Raw genomic sequence first — 23,369 nt, 5'->3', positions numbered from 1 at the left:
CTTCTGGAAGTTTCAAGAAACAAGGGTTTTTCAAAATGGTATAAAACGGAAATGAACCGATTAAAAAACAATCCGTTTCGACAATGTTGACTGCAAACAAGTCATTGATAAGCGACGGCCACATTAGACACATAGCCATAATTTAAGCTGTAGTTTATGCGTTCGCAAATATGAGAGCTCTATCATTGAAGTGGGTGGCGGCATTCAAGGGGGTAAATAGGAAAACACGGCCGGCACGGAAAGTGTTAATCAACTAAAATACTAGATTATGCATGAACACAGAAAAGTGTTAAAAAAAGATTAGAGATTTAGGTCAACAGTAGCTCGACTCACTGGTAAAATAAAATGATGCATTTATAACTTTTGTCCAAAGCGCTTTGCAAATGTGTTCCTCACATTCACCCATTCACTCACACCATGCAAGGTGCCAACCTGCTCAATGGGAGCAGTTAGGGGTTAAGGGGTTGCTCAAGGACACTCCTGTACCTCCTGAGTCACTGTCTCCTCCTGAATGCACGCATAAGCATCTCCAGTCAGAAGTATCCGCCCATTTCCGCTCGCTGCCCATAGGATCAACAACAACAAGACTCTCACAGTGGAAAACTTTGACTTTGAAAATGTCATTGACTATTTCCTGTCTGATTTCTTCATTGACTTCCATGGTCAAATTGGAAAAGAGTCACTGGGACTGCACCTATCTGTGCTGTCACTTAAAGTGACAGGAGGGTTATGATTTATATTTTCTTTGAACCCTCAGGGACTGGGCAGAATACCACCCAGGAGTCAACTACGTATCCCACAGTGTGTTTGAGTATTCTGTCGGAGAGCCCACAGTACACCGAAAATCTCATTCAATTACATTCAAATGTGTTGAGAAACTAAACTCCCTGCAGACGGTAACAAAGCAAAGCTGATAACCAAGAATAATAATCAAATTCATTATGCTGGACGATCAGCCCCTTTCTGTTGTTGAAAATGTAGGTTTCCGACACTTAGCCCCGCTTCATACAGGATACAAGATACAAGATTCATGTTGCCAACCCGGCTGTTACGGTTGTCATTGACATTCTTTAAGCTTGATGTCGAGTCAATGCAACACAACAAAGGAGACGGCAGTCAAAGTAGTTTTATAAGAAATATTTTATGAAATAATTACCGTGAATGAAATGAAGAATAAACTAAAGTAACGACAGACAAGAACACATACTATACAGACAGGATCAGCACCAGACAAAGGGGAAGACAGAACCAGACACAAAAAAAAAATATATATATATATATATAAATAAATCATGGGACAATGATACTAATATCAACACTAATAATAGCACCTAACTGTACCAACAGCCCCTATATAGACGGCCATAACCCCCAACACATTCTGTGACCGCACAGCCCACCCTAATTACAGGGCACAGGATCAACAGGGGAAAACAGTGGTCGAGAAACAATGAGCAGCCTCACTCCTCGTCACTCCCGACTCCTAGAAGACAGAGCAAAATTATTATCAACGAAATTGCCATTGAACTAAAAATACCAACAGGGTCCAGAGAGAAACTATGTCCAGTCGACCGGGGTCAGAGATGGTCTAGCCGGGTCGCTTCATTACTTAAGGCAACCATCTTGCGCCTAGCACGCCCCCGCGGCAGCGCCAGAGCGGAGCGGCAGAGCGCAGCGGCAGCGCCAGAGTGGCAGCGGCGCGCAGGTTGCCGCACGCAATCCCCCCTGTTTTAACATCGACGGTTAGCTCAACTCATTCGCCAGCTTGCTGTGGAGCCTGCGGTCCAGTTGGTGACAAGTTCGAATCACTTACATTTTTTTTATTTATTTTTTTACGTTTAATTAATTTATCGCCTCTCTATATAAACGTCTTTCTTTCGCCGGTTAAGTTTAGGCATTCTTTCGGAGTTGGTTAAGGTTAGGGTTAAGTTTAGGCATTCTTTCGGAGTTGGTTAAGGTTAGAGTTTGTCTTAGAGCATAGGTGTCAAACTCACGGCCCGCGGGCCGAATGTGGCCCGCCACGTCATTTGATGTGGCCCCCCAAGAGCTCAGGTACAAAATTTTTTATTTTTTTTTTTTTTAACATTAACACTTTGAGTGCCGGGACCCGTCTTTAGACGTCTTTCCTGGCCATGCTAAAGTTGCCGGGGGACGCTGTACAGCGTCCTTATATCAATATTTCAAAAATCTGCGATCGGATTCATAATCCCCCTCCGCTGGCCTGAGATCCACCAGCAGGACCCACTGAGCTCTCTGGCGGTTCAGGAGCGCCATCTGGTGGCCGATCGGCGCAACCGCTTAACAGGAAGCGCAGTAGAGGTTTTGCTGGTCGGCCATATTACTTCCGGGCACTCGGTATAGGTTCCGGCACTCTAGCTTGTCACACTACATAGCGATCGATTGCCAATAACTCGATAAACAACATGATTTGGACGTATATACCATTATACAAGCTGGAGATGGACCGGGTAATAATATATCCCATAATGATAAAATTTCTACTCGACGATGATCGCCCAACGGCGCGCGGAGACTGGGGTGAGTTTCAGCGTGTAACGTTACCATCTTCGATACTAACTGCTTTTATCAACATTTGACCCACATTAGATGATTGGTATAACGCTGCCCACGGAATTATAAACGCCCCCTCGCCCATCCGGTCAACATCAGATGACGTGTAGTAACTTCTAGAAGTACGTCTAGTTGGAATTTTTTATATCGCGCTGATTGCCATCAAACTGTATTTCATCATCAATATAATGCATTTGGGGCTATATATCACGTTCTGGAGAAAGCTGCAGAAAGAGATGAAAACATACTTATACATTAGACCATATTTTACTATGAATATGTGAATGAAAAAGTTTAACGTTGCTACACAATGAACAATACATATAGGACTTTGAATGGGCCCTAATAATGGCAATGTAGCAATAGAATTTAAAAAGTTATAGCCCTGCAAAGAAGGGGACTTTCTCCATAGACAAATAGCGCTGGCAATCTATGGTATATCATTAATTTAACCTTAGGCAACCAAAGTGTTAATATTGGGTTAAAAAATAGCACTGTTAAAATAATTGTGGGGTAATGCGTTAATAAAGCTTTAACTTTGACAGCCTTAGTTATTACACATTCTTACACATACATGTATGTTGAACATCTGAGGTATTGATGAAGTAACAAAGGAAAAAAGCCAAAAGCACTTACTCCTCAGACATTCTTTGACAATTTTACAGCCCAAAATACAAAAAAGATCCAGGCAGAATAGGTAACAAAGGGTTGAAGAAATATTGTCTGAACTGTCAGATGCAAACTGGCTGTGTGACATAACCGAGCATCTCGCTCAATTGAATAAGAAGCTGTAGGGACGCAAACAAGTCCCACCCAAAACTTGACCAATATAGTTGTGAACTGAGACAACCCTTATTTTGTTATTTTTGAGTACAGTTACAGTTGTGTGTTCATGCAGACACATAATAGCAATTTCATTACGAATTGAAAATGGGGGACCCTGATGTAAACAAGTCGAAAGTCTTTCTCTGGTCTGCATCCCCTTAACAATTGTGTGTATTGAGCTGTACTGTACTGTACCCATTCTGCAATCTGTTAATTAAAGTTAATTAAACTATCTTCCATTAGTTGGATGTATGGCCTCTGCAAGGTTGTGTGCAGCCATTTGTTTTTGTAACATCTGCTACATCTGTCCCATGTGTTCTTTGCAGCTCACAGTTGTTAGTTCTGCCCCTCTTGACTGTGACTAAAAGGTTTTGAACAAACTTAATGTCATAGCTTGTATTTGATGATATTCTTCTTTGTTATTTACTTGAATGGTTTGATCATTGATTGATGGAGTAATATGGGGTTCTAATAAACTAAAATTATTTGTTAAAATAACATAAGCTAACATATATTTTTACATCTATGCAAATGCATATGCAATATGTATAACTTGAATAAGTAATAAATACAGAAACAACATGTTTAACAATATGTAAATGAGTAGCTACATTTATTTTACATTACATTAACATTTATATGGTCTTTGGCCCTTTGAGGGCAACCATAATGCTGATGTGGCCCTCTGTAAAAATGAGTTTGACACCCCTGTCTTAGAGCATGGCAATATTTCTTTCGCCGGTTAAGTTTAGGCATTCTTTCGGAGTTGGTTAAGGTTAGGGTTAAGTTTAGGCATTCTTTCGGAGTTGGTTATGGTTAGGGTTAAGTTTAGGCATTCTTTCGGAGTTGGTTAAGGTTAGAGTTTGTCGCAGAGCATGGCAATAGAATGCAGCCTATTTCCGCTCTGCCGCTCTCTCGCTCTGCTGCGGTCACATGGGCGTCGTGGCCAATCAGAGAAACGCTGAACGCAAGTTGGTTGCCTGAAGTGTTGACGCAGCCGGGTCTGACTGTGGCACCCAAACGAAACCACGAGGACAGTCCCAGCTGGACCGGGTGTAAAAAACAGCCAAGACGATGGTCAAGGCCAACCAACCACTCAAAGCTCCCCAGTCTGCTCCGGATGGAACAATGGCCGCATTCTCCAGCTCTCCCTCTTCTGAAACACAAAGACTGTCATTATCATTGTCAACTCCAGGTGGAGCCACCACCAAGGCTGACACCGGCATATTGGGCATAGGTACACGTCCCACGTCATCCATGGGCAAAGCAGGGCCAGTACCATCAGGCACCGCGTCACTGACCGATACACCCATGTCAAATAAATTCCCCCCAGCACTACCCGTCATGACCGTCGCAAGTGCATCTGATGGAACAACTCCCGTATGCACATTCGCCAGAATGTCCGCCACAACAGGCCCAGCTGAAACGCAAATGACATCTGATTTTATTAACATCTTACCCCCTGCCAGGTCGTTACCGAGGATCAATGACACTCCCTCGACCGGAAAACGGCTATCCACCCCGATTACGAGCGGTCCCGACACCAGATCCGACTCTAAATTAATATTGTGTAGCGGCATTCTCATAACATGTCTACCAAAAGCTCTGACCCTTATCCGAGCATATGCCTTTGATCTGTTATCAAAGGGTAACACATTCCTACGGATAACCGATTGAGACACAGCAGTGTCTCGTAAGATAGTTACAGGAACTTTCCTACCACCTTTGCAAAATGATACCAACCCTCTGCTAATAAAAGGTAAATAGGTTGCCATGCCTTTACCCATAGCAGTGGGTGTCGCAACCAACGATATCTGTGGTACAGTATATGTGTGGTAGGACTGTTAGCCCTGTGAAGGAGAGCATAACAATTGTCCTTGATGTGCCCTCTCTTCCCAAAGTGAAAACACACGCGAGTGTCCGCCCCCCATTCCTCGCTCACCAACTCCACCTGCGTCCGCATGTTTTAACTGCTCGCTACTGCCAGAGGCTAACGGTTGGCCACCGGAGCTCCACCCCGGTCTGTCCTCCCCACTAGGGCAGTCAGGCTTGACAAACAGCACCCTGTGTGTTAAAACAAACTCATCCGCAAGGCCCGCAGCCACCGAGCACTCAGCGACCTTCCGTTCATTGATGTACATCGCCACATTCTCGGGCAAACAATATGACTTAAATTCCTCCAAAAGAATGAGCTCCCGCATTTTAGCCAGGGTGTCCACTCTCTCCGACGCGCACCACCGATCAAACAACAATTCCTTTTCATATGCAAACTCCACATAGGTCTGCAAGCTGTTCTTCCTCAGAGCACGGAACCTCTGCCTGTATGCCTCTGGTACCAGCTCATATGCCCTGAGAATTGCAGCCTTGACCACAGCGTAGTCCTGGGTATTTGGGCATAGCGACGCATAAAGATGTTGTGCTTTGCCGGTAAGTGCGCTCTGGAGCAGCAACGTCCAGTGTTCAACTGGCCACCTCAGTGTCGTGGCTACATTCTCAAACATGGAAAAATATGTATCCACATCCGTTTCCAGAAACTGTGGTACTAGACGCAGGTACTTAGTGACATCAAACCTAGGTTCCTCAGGATGTGTCGCCCGCGCCTCTACCCCAAGCCTCCTGAGTTCGAGCTTGTGCGCGCAAGTGAGTTCCGCCTCGGCTTGGTCACGGTCAACACGCTCTACCCCAAGCCTTGTGAGTTCGAGCTCATGCGCGCAAGTCCGTTCCGCCTCCGCACGCACACGTTCCGCCTCTGCATGTTTTAGCTGTTCGAACTTAAACTCTAATTCTAATTTCCGCAGCACTAGTGAGCTATCATAGACTGGGTCCAACTCCCCCTCCTCGCCAACAGAGCACTGCAGCACCTCCTGGGTGGTCAGAGCCTCCACCAGTGCTACCCGCTGCTGCTCCTTCCTCATGCCCTGGACAAGTTTAACCCCATAGTACTCCGCTATCCCCACCAACTCCTCTTTCGTACATACGCCCAACAAGCCCACTGTTCCACAAAGTCTCCCACTTTTACCGGCATGTTTGCGCCACTCAGGAATAAACAGGGGGGGAGAAAGAAAAAAACAAAACCCCAGGAGAACAAAAAACCGGATCTGCCCCTACCACAGAATATGACCAATCAATATACACAAAAGAAAGAAACAAAAAAAAAAAAACAGCTTCACCCTATACGTCTGTATAGTCTGGTCCTACATACTTTGGCCACCGCTCCACTACCACAGTGCTTAGGGCAGTCCCAACCACCAACCACAAAACACTGTCACTATACATAAAAAATATAGAAGAGCACTGGTATGACCGCCTAACGCCTCCACACCTAAAAGTATTTGCAAATTAACAACTGTTGTGTGTCAAAAAAACCTAAGCCCATCCCCAAACGTTCTCATCCCTCACTACAATGCCCCCTATGTAACTAAAGCTAGACACACGCCGGCCTAGGAGGAGCCTGACAGGTTTTTTCTAAAATCCCGACCGCATATGGTGTGTCCCCAGGCGACGGAAGGCACCATAAAAAATGGTCCAGCTGCCCTAGCTGGTTGAGAATGCTCCCTGTTGGAGAATCATTTGCCAAGGGGGTCTAAAATATGGGCCACACAAACGACACTGCCAACCATACTTCACAGTGTGGGTCAAGCTTAGCGGCCACCACCAAATTGTTCCCTCAAACCAGTTTGGCACGAGCCCCCATGTTACGTTGTCATTGACATTATTTAAGCTCGATGTCGAGTCAATGCAACACAACAAAAGAGACGGCAGTCAAAGTAGTTTTATAAGAAATATTTAATGAAATAATTACCGTGAAAGAAACACATACTATACAGACAGGATCAGCACCAGACAAAGGGGAAGACAGAATACTTAGACATGAGGGGATGATGAGACAAGACACACCTGGGTTAATTGTAAGTGGGTACAGCTGGGGAAAGAACGATAGGGACTACAACACCAGGACAGAGAACTACAACTAGACATGACGAATCACATTAGGAGCGCCTGATCAGGGCACAAACATAGACCCACACATAACACCGGCCTTTTATCTCCGACATGGTCCGGTTTGACTTTCACGTCACAAATATATCAATACAGTCCGTATTAAGTGATGTTGTTTTCTTTTTCAAATGTAGCCAAGAGTAAAGACCCTAACGCTACCAATAGCAGTATCGGGTATCGGCAGATAATCAAGGCTGTGATATTGGTATGAAACTATGAAAAAGTGGTATCGTGCCACAGATCATAACCAGGGTGACTGAGGTCTTTGAGATGAGAACAGATCATAACCAGAGTGACTGAGGTCTGAGTGAGGAGAACAGATCATAACCAGGGTGACTGAGGTCTCAGTGAGAACAGATCATAACCAGGGTGACTGAGGTCTGAGTGAGGAGAACAGATCATAACCAGGGTGACTGAGGACTCAGTGAGAACAGATCATAACCAGGGTGACAGGGGTCATCATATAGATTAGACAAACATTACAACACGACACAGATGGGGACCTAAATAGACTAAAAGCTACTTTTAAAGAATGTCGTCTATATAAAACGAGGACACAAGCAAGAGTGCTAGATTGTGTGTGTGTGTGTGTGTGTGTGTGTGTGTGTGTGTGTGTGTGTGTGTGTGTGTGTGTGTGAGAGAGGTTCTCATCCTATAAGTTGGCTGCACGTTTGACTACACTCTAGAGGAAGCCTTTACAACCAAAATGTTAAAATATCAACTGTTAGACCATACCATATCACAACTCGGCTACAACTGTAAACTTTTAGTCTTCATATTTGGAAGCCTGGGTCATGTCCATAAGTTGGGTGTTGGAGGCCTTCAGATGGCCGGTCTTCCGAAGAGAAGAGCCAAACAATTAGCAAGATATTGCTCAGTGTCAGCAATTATTGGCAGCCGGGCAATTTGGAGAAGACGCTGCTATCTGTATCCATGAGCTGTGTGTTGATTGTCAGGTTCATCATCCATGTGTGTGTGTAACTTTGGTTGCCATTGTCAATTTGGGCACGATTGTATCAGAAGTGTACACAATGTACAAGTGCACTGATAATATTTGTGTCCTTTAAACATTGTCTTTATGTGGACATAAATAAAGATTCTAAATGTGTGTGTGTGTGTGTGTGTGTGTGTGTGTGTGTGTGTGTGTGTGTGTGTGTGTGTGTGTGTGTGTGTGTGTGTGTTATGCGTAATTTATACTCAGTTGTCAAAGTGGTTGCGATGGTCGTGGCGAACCTGCCGAGGTCCCACCCAGCATACCGGCGATGTCTACATGAAGTGTAGTTGTGGTGCTCCGGTGTATGAGGTGTTATTCAATATTTTATATTATATAATCTTTTTTAACATACAGGATGCTTCACAAGTTCTCTGGCACTTGGAAGGTGTATTTCCTGGGCAAGCTGTGGTACAGTATGTGAAATAAATAACCGACTCCTGTACAAAGATGGGAGGATCTCACATGTATCACTGGTAGCAGATGGAATGCAATGCAGTGCTATGCAACAGACTCCTTAGTAGTGACACATTATGAAAACACTCTACATGTCCTGCTTCAGAGTATAATGCTAGACTTGAAAACTGAAATAGAATATCAGGGTGATGTAGCCTAAAAATCTCTTAACACATTCGGCGCCAGACCCGAGATATGCCGGGTTAACTCGCCAGCGGTTGAGCACCAGACCCGAGACCTCGGTGTTCCCATAGGAAATCATTCTGAGATTGCCAAAGTGCAATACCGGCCGCATCCTGCTAGGTGGCAGTACCCTTTGAAACCTTATATCTCATTGTGTGTTACATTTAAACCCCTCCAGGCGCAGAATTTAGACAGAGCCAAGTAAATCACTTTATCCGACCACTTTGAAACTCATCTAGCACACTCAATCCATAAATTGTGCCAAATTATGTCCTGGACCAGATGGACATCAATACTGGAAATCGCGATCAGACAATTGGAATATTCTTTTTGGAATAACCCCGATCAAAGGTAAGGACTATCTGACGTCAATTCCACCTTGATCCTAAAATGTTTTCATATCGATACAGCTGATCAGCGTGTGTGTGGTGTTCAAAACGAATGCCGTTACTGGCGATCAAAGCAACCCCCCCCCCACCCCCCTTTCATGCATTCATGATGAAACATAATACCTATTATATACATTTGATTTGGAAATAGTAGCGTGTCCAGGCAAGAAACGCCAACGCTTATAGCATAATTCACGTAGTGCCCTATAACTCAGCTTTTCAGGAATTAGCCCGGATCACTCCTAAACTATACAATATTCACCACGGGATAACGCGTGAACGTATACATGTAAAAATGATCTCTTTTTTTGTACTGTCACTCTGTCCCTCTGTGCTCAGTGATGCAGTGAGGCACATAGATGCATTGTAAAGTCTGATGGCTGTCGGAATGAAGGACTTCCTGTGCCGTTCAGTGCTACATTTTGGGAGTGTTAGTCTAGCACTGAACATGCTCCTCCTGTCAGCCAAGTCTGTGTATAGTGGGTGGGAGGGGTTTTCCCTGATGGCATGGAGCTTAGCAAGGCTCCTCCTCTCCGCCACCACCGCTAGAGAGTCCAGCTCCACCCCAACCACGTTACTGGCCTTCATGACCAGCTTATCCAGCATGTTTGCATCCCCCACTCTGTCCGCTGCCCCAGCAGGTCACAGCGTACAAGAAGTCAAAATGTTGGTAATCGTGACAACACTAAGAAGTACAGGGACAAACAATCCATGGTTTTATTAAAACTCATAATAACACAAACAAATGTATGTGTTTAGTAATGTTTCACGAGTTGCACACAAAGCGGGCTGAAGGAAGACATGTTATAGAAGCAAAATAGCACAAAATCTCTAAATTGACCAGTGCATCAAAAAACAATGTTTTCACCTGCCGTGTCTCGCCTTAAATATGTTGCGGCGTGCACGGGCCGTCGGAACATTCAGGGAGAAATAAATAATAATAATAATGACAACAGACACAGCGTTTAACAAATTCCATATAAATCGATAGTCTAAGATGCAGCAGGGCACACACACACAATATGGCATATCCATTGCATGCATTTGGTAAATAATTGCTTATTCTCTTATAATTATAAAAATAAATATGACTATATCTGTATGTATTGGCGTGCGCCTGTGTTTTTAATGGCTTAATTTGTAAGAAATCGTTGGTGATTGCGAGTGGATTGACAGACATCCTCAGAATTAAATAATTATATTATAACGAAATTATAACGAATTTTGTTTGCTCATAGAAGTACAGGGACAAACCATCCATGATTTTATTAAAACTCATAATAACACAAACAAATTGATCTGTTTATTAATGTTTCACGAGTTGCACAAAAAGCGGGCTTTCAGAATATTTCGATAATTTGCGCCTCCTGGTGGCATATAACAAAACAGCAATCGATCTTGGCTACACGTGTGTCGGAGGAAGCACGTGATAGCCTCCACTCTCCCAGACCAACTGTGGGGGGTAGGTGCGCAGCAACCAGGAAGGGGATTGGGAATTGGCATAACGACTAACATTGGGATGGGAGAAAAACTGAGGAAAAAGGAGGGGGAAAAAGATCAATAAAAAAATAAAAAAGCAATCGATCTCAAAATGAACCCTGTCGACACTGTGGTAGTATGGTAGAGTCCTAATAAGGGTAACTGTATATGATACTGTATGATATGATACTATAGATGATATATGATCTGATATGATACTACTGTATATATCAGTTTACATATATTATATATTGTGAACATGTCACCAGGAGGGGTACATCTCTGGCAGCTAAGGGTCAATGGCATTGTTTGTCAAAATTAGTATTGAGCTTGAGTGTTACACTCTGAGTGCATAGTAGTATAGACGTATTAGCTAGATATAGTAGTATAAGAATAGTAGCATTGTATTAGGGTACATAATAGGGGGGTAAACATGCAAACTCCACACTGAAAGGCCGGGGAGATACCCCATTAATGCTGTGAGGCGACAGTGTTAACCACTGCACCTTCGCAGGTCAATACATTTTCATCATCTGAATTTATTTAGAAAGTCCACGGCCCACCACCACCACCGCAAATAACCCAAGAGATGTGGGTATTAAAAAACGGGCAACACTCGTTCGGAGTCAACACAGAAGATGAGATTTTCATCAGGCTTAGCCTCAATTAGCCTTCACCCAAATTCTTTCATATCAAGTTAGTAATCCCACGATGTAGCGGTTTCTCTCCTGAGATTCCTCCAAGAGCCTTTATCTGGCCTAGGACAGCAACTTTGGGACTTAATTAACTGAGGAAATCCTCGGTACATTCACTATCAGGCATATTCTTCCCGAGGGCCCCACTAGCGTTATCAACAAGCAGAAGCTCCCGAGAGCAGATCATATTGGTTGCGATCATATTTCCAGCACGTATGGTTATCGCTTCACTTCAAAGCTAACACTAACACTGGGTACTAGCTCGACTTTCAACGTAAATACCCTCTGTCGTTATCATGCAACAATGAGAAAAGATAAACAAAAATGTAACCAGTGTTATACACTGTCACCCCTCTATGAGTCTGACTCTAATGTCTCCTTAAAACTACAGCCTGGAGTCTTTCACAACAGTGCTGACACGTTATACAACAACAAAAGCATGAATTGTAGTGTCTTCTGAGGCTAAATGGTCAAATATTTGTTTACATATATTGTACTACCCAAGTACACCCCACTCATCAAACGTGTGAAGCCATCAGTTGGGACAGTTAAATATGGCCTGGAGGGGGCACACTCTGAGCTGAGGGGGCACTCTGAGCTGCAGCACTGGTTTCAACACACGGACTGGAGCTTATTTGCCATCCGGTCCACCCTGGACTCCCACATAGACATTGGGCCACAATACTCTCTTATTATTTTTCTTATATTCTTATTCGTGCTTACCTGTCTGTTATGGTCAACTGCCAACATCGACAGCGTCACCGCCCTCAAATTGATTACTACATCGCCCAATCAGAAGCAGAGAGGACTGTCTAGTGCTAAAAGGCACACAACACCGCTTTTAGATCTGGTGATGTGCAGGCCTACTGGACAGCCGGGGCTAAAGTCAATAGGAGCCAAGCACAGCCCCAAGCTAAGGGCTGAAGAGCACTTGAACAACTCTGACCCCTGACGCATGAGGCAGGGCATCCAACCCACCAACATCTCTCTCCCAACCACTGACCCCTCCCTCCCTGATGAGCTTAATAACTTTCATGCCCGCTTTGACAGGATCAAGCAGGGGGCGGCCACCAAGGCTGCTCTCCCTGCCAACCCCTCACTCTCCCATCGACGAGCATGACGCACTGAGCAGGACTAACGCCGGGACCTCACCAGGCGCAAGCACGCACGCACGCGTGGGTTTCGTGCGAGATCAGCGTGCGTGGCCGTCCACACAGAGTCCGACTTCAGAGCGGGCGAAAGCTCACGGAGTAAGGCACATTTACATTGGAACAGCTGTAAATGCCTAGACTATATGCGAAGTCAGTTCCTGTTTGAAGATTTCCAGTTACATTGTCCATTTTGCATGTATAACCACTTATTATCTAAATAATTGGAATGTTAGAATTAATTTTAGAATGATGAAATCAGTGTGACTGTACTCCTGAAAAAGTATAGTATGGTTTATTTGTATTGGGAAAGATACAGACACATTAGCTGGTTGAACAACATCTATATGTGTGGTAATAATGCAGATGTTGAGTGTATTTCTGTGTATTTGTGTGAACAGCGACGCCCGTTAACATGGGAGCGAAAGTGAAGCACTGATCTCACGCCGCGTGCCGCGTTCGGTGGGTTTGGGTTGTAATGCATGTAAGGCAGCTGGCCCTGATGGCATCCCCGGTCGTGTGCTCAGGAACTGCACTGAGCAGCCGACTGAGGTCTTAACTTGACATCTTCAACCTGACACTAGCCCAGGCAGTCGTTTCCGCGTGCTTTTAAAAACCACCTCCATCGTGCCAGTGCCGAAACACTCCTCTGCAGTGAGCCTCAATGACCTGCACTCACGCCCATCATGATAAAGTGCTTCGAGAGGCTGGTCCTGGCTCATCTCAAATATGGCCTTTCACTCTCACTGGATACTAAGGCTGTCAACGAATATTATATATTCAAATTAATAATGGAATTGTTAAAAGAAAACATACATTCGATTGTAAAGATTTATATTCGAAGTGTGATTTTTATATATAAAAAAAAAAAAAAAGTCCTGACGTTCTCCCTCTCGCGTGTGTCTGAACACGCTGCATGGCGGACAGGAGAGACATGGTGTGGTGCGCCGACAACAACAACCTGGCCCTCAACGCCATCTGTATTGCCTGTATTCAGAAAAGCAGTGGATGAGTAAAATGTTACATTATTTTGCACATCCTCAAATGAGAGGATGGCGATTTATATTGACAAAAAGAGCAGAATCCCGAGAGCTCGGAAGGACTGCATGATGAGGTCGGTTTACAAATAGGTGCCAATAGCCTGAGGTTAGAGCAGCCAGCTTTTAATTGGAAGGCTACAGTTTGGATCCGGAAATCACGCTGGGAAAACTGTGTGGAGGGATGAGCAGTGCTGTTCTCCACCCTCAGCTGCCCTTGAAATGCCTGTGAGCAAGGCACGTATTAAACCCAACTGTGTCCCAGTGGAGTGGCTCCGTGGCCAGTGGTGCACGACTGTGTTTGGGCTGAGCAGCTCCCAACTGTGAGTGTGTAACCCTTAACCTCTGAAGCCTGAGGGGTCCAGTACCAGACCCACAATGACATCACGCCATAAATCCATCTCTACAGAATGTATGAATTAATGTTGCATTTTTTTTTCTTCAAATGTAGCCAAGAGTAAAGACCCTAACCCTGTCAAAACAGCAGTCAAAGTGTATATTTTCAGAAATACTTTTGTTTAGCAATGGTAAAGTGTTATTAGTGAAATATGAGTTATAGAAATCTAGTCGGAAACAGGCGAATATTGACGCTAGGAAATGCATGCCGCCATTTTGTTTGTAGTCCTATGAGAGGAGACCCAGGACTTCCGATGGGCTTTAGAATTTAGAAAAACTACACTATCCAGCTCATGCCAGCCCCTGTCAATCATCTGATTTATGGATTTACTTAAAAAAAAATCAGGATTATTTCCCACAAACCTAAACGTTATTGCCATGAAACAGAACACAGTTAGTTTCTCTACCTTTCTGTGAATGTCTAGCAAAAAACAGCGTTGCAATCTGATGAAAAATGGCGGAGTAATTTACATTATAAAAAAGTAACTGTACTTACAGTAGATTTCATTCACGGTTTGTGAATCATGCCTGGTGATACTAAATCCAGATTGAACTCTGCCGTTGGAAAGAGGAGATTTGACCCGATGCATAGATGTGCAACTTGGCCATACTAAGGTCATTTATAGGCCTGATACTCTATATTATATAATCTTATTTCAAATTGCATGTGTCCGGATGGCAGAATTCAGTACTGTCTCTAAAATATTTACTGTTTAATAATCTGGCCTTTATTCATTTGCTTAGATATTTTTTACACGTGATCTCAAGAAGGTGCTGAATGAGCTCAGTGGAAATTTTCCATGTCTGGTAATTATTTTATTTAATTTTTTTATTATTATGTTTTTAGTAGATTTTTTTTTGTTTGTACTACCGGGCAGTCCAGTAGAGAGAGAGAGGAAGAGCGGGGGAAGACATTCGGCAAAGGACGCTGGGTCCGGGAATCGAACCCGGGTTGGCCGCTTCGCGATGCAGCGCGTAACATGGGTCGCCACTTGGGTGCCCCATGTCTGGTAATTTTTTGTGTGGTGTTATTCACCGTCAAAGATGAAAAAAGAAAATGTATATTCTCCTTTGTTTCATCACAATTTACTCAAGCCTAGTAAAAGACACAATATTTCTGACACTGGGTATACATTCCCTGAGACCCATATATGTCCCTAGATACCAATAACATGCAAATGGACCTTGTAGAAGTGGAGAAATCTTTAATTTACTTAGGTATGTATGTGTAGGTGGATTTTCTGAAAATAGGGCTCGGGCTTAACCCGTTGTTGTGTTGTACGACAAGCCAGTAGGAAGGGTACAACTCTGTCAGCTGAGTAACAATGTTGATCAAAGTGTTCAGACTTGAGTGCTACAGTGTTGAGTGTATGTTAGTACATTAGGAAGAGTGCATGACAGTAAGGTTTGTTTTATTAAAAAAATAAAATTGTGACAGCTTACGCATTGATGCGCTTTGTGAAGGCATTTTATCTTCTGCTTCAGTAGAAATAGCATGAAGGAAGACATGTTATGGAAGCAAAATAGCACAAAAGCCTTAAATGTGTTGCGACGTGCACGGGTCATCGGAACATTCATTTGGGAGAAATATATAAATAATAATAATAATAATAATAATAATAATAATAATAATAATAATAATAATAATAATAATAATAATAATAATAATAATAATAATAATGACAACAGATACAAGATTTAATGAATTCCATATAAATCAATAGTTTATTAACACATTGGGCGCCAGGGGTCGCTGTGGGCGTATGGCCGTGTGTGCCAGCGTTGTAATGAATGGGGGTACATGCCAGTGTTTGCAGTGCTAAAGCTATATTAAATATTATAGCTATGGATCTAATAATATAGTCGATGTCATTGAGTTTCTTCCGGTCAAGATGCAAAAAACTGAATTTTTTTTCATTCATACATTCCCGTTTTATACCGTGGTGAATATGAGTATAGTTTTAGAGTAACTCTGTGTAATCCCAGGAAACGCCGCTAAACAGCGTTTTAGTGCATTTCACTAGGAATCGTGCCATTCCTCGCTTGGATCAACAATCAATCTGAAATCAACGCTAGATTATCGGTATTATGTTTAATCATGCATGCATGAAAGGGGGGGGGGGGGGGGGGGGGTTCTATGCTTCGATCGTCACCAACGGATCCGGGGGGGCCCGACCCTCGTCGATGCATGCGTTATAAACGCTTGGCTTGCCCGGCTAGTTAGACTCCGCCCGCAGGCCGGCCCACACCAAGCCACATAGTTTCAAATGGAGTGCAATAGCGGCCGCAAGGCGGCAGGCGGCGGTATTGGACTTTTGCAAAGACCCATCACCAGTGATAACACACAGCTGCCTGCATGTTTATGAATGGAAATATCGAATAAAAGAAATAACGATCCAGAAACGTGTTAATCAGTGAATGGCACTCAACGATTGGGCGTCAGAAACGTGTTTATCCGTGAACAGCACTGAATGTGTTAAGATGCAGCAGGGCACATGCGCGCTCGCACACACACACACACACACACAATATGGCATATCCATTGCATACATACGGTAAATAAATGCTTATTCTCTTATAATTATAATAATAAATACGACTATATCTGTATGTATTGGTGTGCGCCTGTGTTTTTCTACAGACATCCTTGGAATAAAATAATTATATTATAACGAAATTATAACATTTACATTTTCATTAAGTCATTTAGCTGACGCTTTTATCCAAAGTGACTTGTAATACAAGTTCTGTACGACAAGTCATCAGGAAGGGCACAACTCTATCAGCTGAGTAACCATGTTCATCAAAGTGTTGAGTGCTACAGTGTAGGTTAGTTTATGTTTAATTTCAGATAATGGTTTAAGAAGTGCGTCTTGAGGGTGTGTAGTTAGAGACCATTGACCGAAAAAACTAATTTCGTTTGCTCATAGAAGTATAGGGACAAACAATCCATGATTTTATTAAAACTCATAATAACACGGGCGGCTGGGTAGCACAGTGGACTAAGCACTCACCTACCACCACAGAGACTCTGGGATTGAATCTAGCTGTCAGCAGTACCTCCGGCTTGGTCAGTCGTCCCTACTAACACAATTGGCAGTGTTAGCGGGTGGGAAGCAGGTGGGGTATGTGTCCTGGTCGTTGTAAACTGTGACTCCTACTGGCCGGTCAGGGCACCTGTTCAGCAGGGAGGGGATCTGGGGGAGATAGCATGAACCTCTGCACGCGTTACGTTCCCCCAGTGAAACTCCTCGCTGTCAGGTGAAAAGAAGCGGCTAGCGACTCCACATGTATCGGAGGAGGTACGTGGTAGTTCTACACCCTCCCCAGACAGTGGGGCAATTTTTTTTATTATCATACAAATCGATCTGTTTATTAACACATTGGGGACGAACCACGTATTTATATGTGTTTCGAATCCATGCGTTGTGGACAGAATCACGTATAAAGCCGTGGCAAGTTGTTATTGCTTTTATTCCATTTTAATAACCTGTTCAAGGTCGCCGAGCGGCACTGCAGATTTTCAATACTCTATGAATTCTACAATGTGCAATACCGGCCAGATCCTCTTAGGGGCGCTATCGCGCTACTGCAATGTGCCCTGTGGGCGAACGGATCACTTTTTTTTATTTATTTTTTTCAGTGGAGATTTTTAGTAGCCGGATTCTGAATCAGCATCCTGTAGCTTGGATTACGTTTCGAATAGCAGATTTCACCATGCAATAAGGGGATTTATCATCAGCCAATGGACATATCGATCTACCAGATGGCGATCGATAACGGGGAAATGCTCGGGGGGATCCCACCAGCTCATGGTAAGATCTTATTCACGTAAATTACAGCCCGATCAGAGCTTGCTATGATACTCAACCAGCCGACCAGCGTATGTAGACGAACACTGTTATTGGTAATCAATAATAATAAACGACGTCCCCCGCCCCCCCCCCCCCTTTCATGCATACATGCTTTGGGACAGTCCCGATCATCATCAGTTTTTGTCTCAATTTTGTCTTTTTTGTTTTAGTCTAGATTTAGTCGACGAAAACGGATGACATTTTTGTCTATTTTTAGTTAATGGGAATTTTTTTTTCAGAAGTCAGAAATAGTCAACATGGAACATTTTCTGATTTAAATTGCGTATTTATTTTTTAACCTAGGGGAATCTGAGTCGGCGGCACAAGTGATACACAGGAAGTATATATGTTGGTGTAGACATGGTCCAATGTATTGTTGCTCCTACAGTATATGTTGGTGTAGACATGGTCCAATGTATTGTTGCTCCTACAGTATATGTTGGTGTAGACATGGTCTAATGTATTGTTGCTCCTACAGTATATGTTGGTGTAGACATGGTCCAATGTATGCATCAAAGAGAGCATTATGGATGTGGTGACATTGTTTCTGACCAGAGAGACAACGCTAAACTCTGTCTTCTGTTTGCTGTGTCTTTCCTTTCTTTCTGCCATGTCTGTCCTCTCTCTGCTGTGTCTGTCCTCTCTGTCATGTCTGTCCTCTCTCTCTCTGGCAGCGGTTTATTCTATAACAGGATACTGTAAACTAAGTAAACAGAACACACAGTAGTACTAGTAGTAGTACACACTGATTGCAATCTGTTTGCACACAAACATTATATAAAATCACATTCTGAGGTCAGTGTTAAAGTGCCACATGGAAGAGGTCTGGTTAGGGGTTAGAGTTAGAGGTGGTCTAGGTCTGGTTATACTGATCCGATACCAGTGCATACATAAAAATAAAAATAAATTATATTATATAAATAAAACTTTCTCTTTTCTTTTTTACAGCTACTGTTTTATATATACTGTTTTTAGTAATAACTAGAAAGTAATGGTATTTATTCAACAACAGGTGATTGTATAGATTAGTATTAGTATCATTAATTGACAACTAAGCTCAATGAGTTCACCCACGGAATGGTTGTTGGCACATTGGTTCCGCACGGACGTTACACGTTGTTGCGCACTTCCTATCCAGCCTGCTCTCGTTCCAGTTAGCTAGTAGTAATGTCTATGTTGTGATTTTTAATGCAAAATAAATATTCAACATTCTCTTTTGAGACTCCGCCTCAGACTCTTATCATTTGGCACTAAAAGCTAAACAGTTTCACCGGTATGTCTGTCCGTGTGTGGGAGAGGTCGATCAGTAACTACATTAACGTGAGCTAGGTTAGCCAGTTAGCATGAGCTACCGGTTAGGTAGATGGAAAGAATGTAACGTTACTGGTGATTTACCTTGGAATACTCCTTTGCCAACTTGCTGTACTTTGCTTGCAGGTCGGCAGCTGGATTATGAATAGTCCCAACTTTAGCCAAGGTAACGTTAAGCTAAAACTAGCTTTTCAAATAGCTCTACAGCTAATGCTAATAACGGAGCTCCGCGTCACACTGCTCTACTCGAGACAATGGCATTAAGAAAAGTTATAATTATTTTGTCTCGTCTTGTTTTAGTCAACAATAGCAACATACATGAAGAGAAATTTCGTCCTGGTTTTTGTAAATTACATTTTTGTGTCCTCAGTTGCGGTCGTATATGATAGGTATACATTATGCTTTATCATGCGTGGAGGAAAGGGGGGGGGGGTCGTTTATAATTCCTTGATCATCAGTAACGGCTCTATGTAGTATGGGTGATATATTGATCAGATGGTTTGCAGTGAAATAAATAAACAATCGGGCTGAAAATAACGTTATATTCCCCTTACCATGGGCCGATGAGACTGGCGGTGAAAGATCCCAATTATTCGACGCCGATCGCCTAGGTCCATTTCCGGTTTGTATGGCGCAATAAACGCCGAAATCATATCGATTATTAAGTTTAGAAAGCGATCCATATGTACTATAGTGTCTGTCAGGAGCCCCGTAGCGAGATGTGACTGCCGGAGGAATTTCCTTGATGCACCGATGGCACTTCCGGTTTTTGCGAGAGTGTAACTCGCCCGGCCATCCACCAGGCGGCGGTATTGAGCCGTTGCAGTCACATCTAGGGTCCCACTAGGGCATCGGGGGTTGGGTGGATGAATTATGAATGCCATGGCGATTTTTTTTTTATATTGATCTCAAAAACGCTGTGGCAGACAACGCATGGCGGGCAATAACGCTGGACAGCGTTTTTGGCGCTGGATGTGTTAATCAGAGCAGCATAATTGGACCACATACCACTTTAACATAACCTATAGAGGTCAATGGATACACAAACGTCATGTAGAATGTGTACTTTTACTTTAGATACTTAAGTACATTCAATAGCAAATACTTGTCTACTTTTACTTAAGTAGAATTTGAATGGAGGACTTTTACTGTTACCAGAGTACTCATTTATCTGAGTATTTCTACTTTTATTTAAGTAAAGGAATGGTGTACTTCTTCCACCACTGCCCCCCACTGACCCCTCATGTCTTGCTTGCTCCCTCTTCAAACAGCCCCGCCCCCCTGGAAGGAAGCTGCAGAGTCTTTGCTGTGTGGGAGATCTGGCCTCAGGAACACAGCACATGCCCCGAGGCTGTTCCACACTTGAGCTCTCACAGCAGAGGTAGTAGGAGTAGAGCGAGCACTGGCCAGCAAGAATGTTAAAAAGCAGACAGCAGCACAAAGCAGCAGCACTTCAGGGCTTATTTCTACGATAGGACAACAAGGAGATTACGATGATTATTATTTACGTTTGATTTTGAATTTGTATGAACTGTTTCATGTGAACAGTACCTGCTGTTCTTGTCGTATTTCCTGTCTGTCTGTTTTTAAGAGATGCATTGAGACAAATTCCTGCGTTGACATGGCAATAAATAATTTGATTTGTTTTGTTATTCTTATTCGTGACCTGTTCTGTCTAAATGTTTAATGTTGAGCAATTTGCAGTGTAAAATTTCCCTCTGGATAATAAAAGTATTTCTATTCTATTCTATTAAAGTATTGAATCTTGAATCTACGTTGGATGTCATGTTATGATCCTTCATGATGTTGCATAGATTTTATTTATTGTACAGGTATGTACTCTAACGAGGTGAACAGCTTTACAGCCCTGTCTCTCCAGCACTATATGGTTTGTGTCAGTGTGTCTATTCATTATATTAATATTTTTTTTGTATTATTATAATTTTGTATTCATGTTATTTCCCTTTGATCTATTTTTATGTAAAGTAGTAGTAATTTTGTATTCAGTCAGCACACACACAATACAACAGGCTGAATCATAATGCGTATATATGCCTGTTCTATATTGTTATCAAATTAAGCCTAAAAATATATATATATATATATATATATATATATATATATAGAAATACATCTCAGTTTAATCCCTTTCTTTTTTTTTTGAACAGCGCTTTGAATTGCATCAAGATATAAAATGTGCTAAATAAATGAACTTTCCTTGCCTCACCTTAGTCCACTTCGATATTAATCACCACATCACATCACCATATTACCACATCACCATATTACCACATCACCACATCACCACATGACCATATCACCACATGATTATCACCACATCACCACATGATTATCACCATATCACCATAGACAGAATGCAGTGTAAACAGAACACTCACCTAAGAGGTGGACAAATGCAGCTCGTTCTCAATTAAAATAATTGTACGAGTATATCATGAATATATATATATATATGAGTATTGTATGAATTACCGTTTCAAACAGATGTATACTAAATGCTCTACATGTCGGGCTGACATGATGTCTTGGAACTATTTTGTTCCAAGAAGCCAGTGTATTACTAAGCACTAGGGTATTAAGATAAGATGAGATATTCCTTTATTGATCCCTTTGGGGAAATGCGGGGCATCATTAACCTAGGATGGCTTAGAGTAGACGACAGAGTACAGCAACGTGCAATGGGCCTGGTCTACAAGATACACTACACCTTAGGTACCCATGTAAATACGTCCCAAAGGTCAGTGAATACCACAACCACAACACCAGAGGGAGTTCCACAAATCATGTTCAACCCAGATTCGGCTCAAACAAGGGACTAAACACGTTTCACAATTATGCCACATTAATGTGGAACGCCCTACCCACAGCCGTAAAATTATGTGAATCCCTACCCACCTTCAAAACCGCTCTCAAAGAGCACCTACGGGAGGCTGCAATTCGAAACTGGCCCCTGTAACGTCCAACCCCCCCCACCCCCCCCCCCCCCCCCCAACACACAGGAGAGGTAGGGGTGTCGCTGTGGGAGAGTGCATTGGAGGGGGAGAGACAGACACCCAGGAGAGGTAGGAGTGTCATTGTGGGAGAGTGTATTGGGGTTAGTTTATTTATTTATGTTTTATCCCCCAATTTAGTCGTTATCCCAATTCCCTTCCTGGTCGTTGCGCGCATTTCCCCACTGTCGGTCTGGGGAGGGTGTAGACCAGGGGTCGGCAATTAAGTTTGGCCTCGGGATAGGCATTTTCCATTGGTTATCCCGGCCCACATGATAATTTCTAGCATTTACATTGGCTATAGTGACAGACATAGATAATGATTGTGGAAATACAACAAATCTACGAAACCACTGAGACACCAACCAGACGTGACATATGCAAAAGCCAATGTTCCAATAAAAAGTACATTCATGTAACTGCTTGAGAGTAAATTATTAATGTAAACATTGATATGTTTAACAATGCAACATGCTAGAGGGCTCCTTGACATTTAAATGTTATAGCATTGAATCGAATTGAATCGGAAATCGAATCGTTTTTGGGAAATCAGTGGCGATACCCAGCCCTTATTGGGGGGAGAGACAGACCAAGCCAGAACTTGGACCACGCGACTCGGTGAGTCAGCTGGTGATGGGTATGCATGGATTACACTACTGGCAAGTATTTCACACAACGCAGTGTAAAACGATCTCCTTGATATAAGATGTTCTCTGAGATCTGTATATACCTTTGTTCCAGAGGATGTGAAGCTGGTCTTTCTCCAGGGGTTGGTTGAGGATGATAAGACAGATCTTCTGTGTGCTAGAGAGAGAGAGAGAGAGAGAGAGAGAGAGAGAGAGAGGAGAGAGAGAGAGAGAGAGAGAGATGGAATAGAAAGAGAGAGACAGTGTTGGATAAATAAAGGAGATATATAGAGGCAGAAGAGAGAGAGAAGGCAGAGAAAGAGAGTGAGAGAGAGAAAGAGAGACAGAGAGGGAAGAGAGAGAGAAAGACAGAGAGATGGAGAGAGGGACGAGAAAGA

The 23,369-nt window shown here is 43.0% G+C and overlaps 1 protein-coding gene across 3 annotated transcripts in view; it reads right to left on the bottom strand.

Annotated features, from left to right (window-relative positions):
• tpk1 (thiamin pyrophosphokinase 1) overlaps positions 1 to 23,369 on the bottom strand; it is a 318,684-nt gene that overhangs the window by 233,110 nt on the left and 62,205 nt on the right. For all 3 annotated transcript variants that reach the window (XM_084325680.1, XM_084325682.1, XM_084325681.1), the window contains exon 3: positions 23,076 to 23,150. In XM_084325680.1, the coding sequence (XP_084181806.1) occupies positions 23,076 to 23,150 (75 nt within the window). The remainder of the gene's footprint in view (positions 1 to 23,075; positions 23,151 to 23,369) is intronic.

The sequence above is a fragment of the Notolepis coatsorum genome, assembly GCF_963971535.1.
Source record: "Notolepis coatsorum genome assembly, chromosome: 12".
Taxonomy (NCBI): domain Eukaryota; kingdom Metazoa; phylum Chordata; class Actinopteri; order Aulopiformes; family Paralepididae; genus Notolepis; species Notolepis coatsorum.
This window is presented reverse-complemented; position numbering and strand designations above follow the sequence as displayed.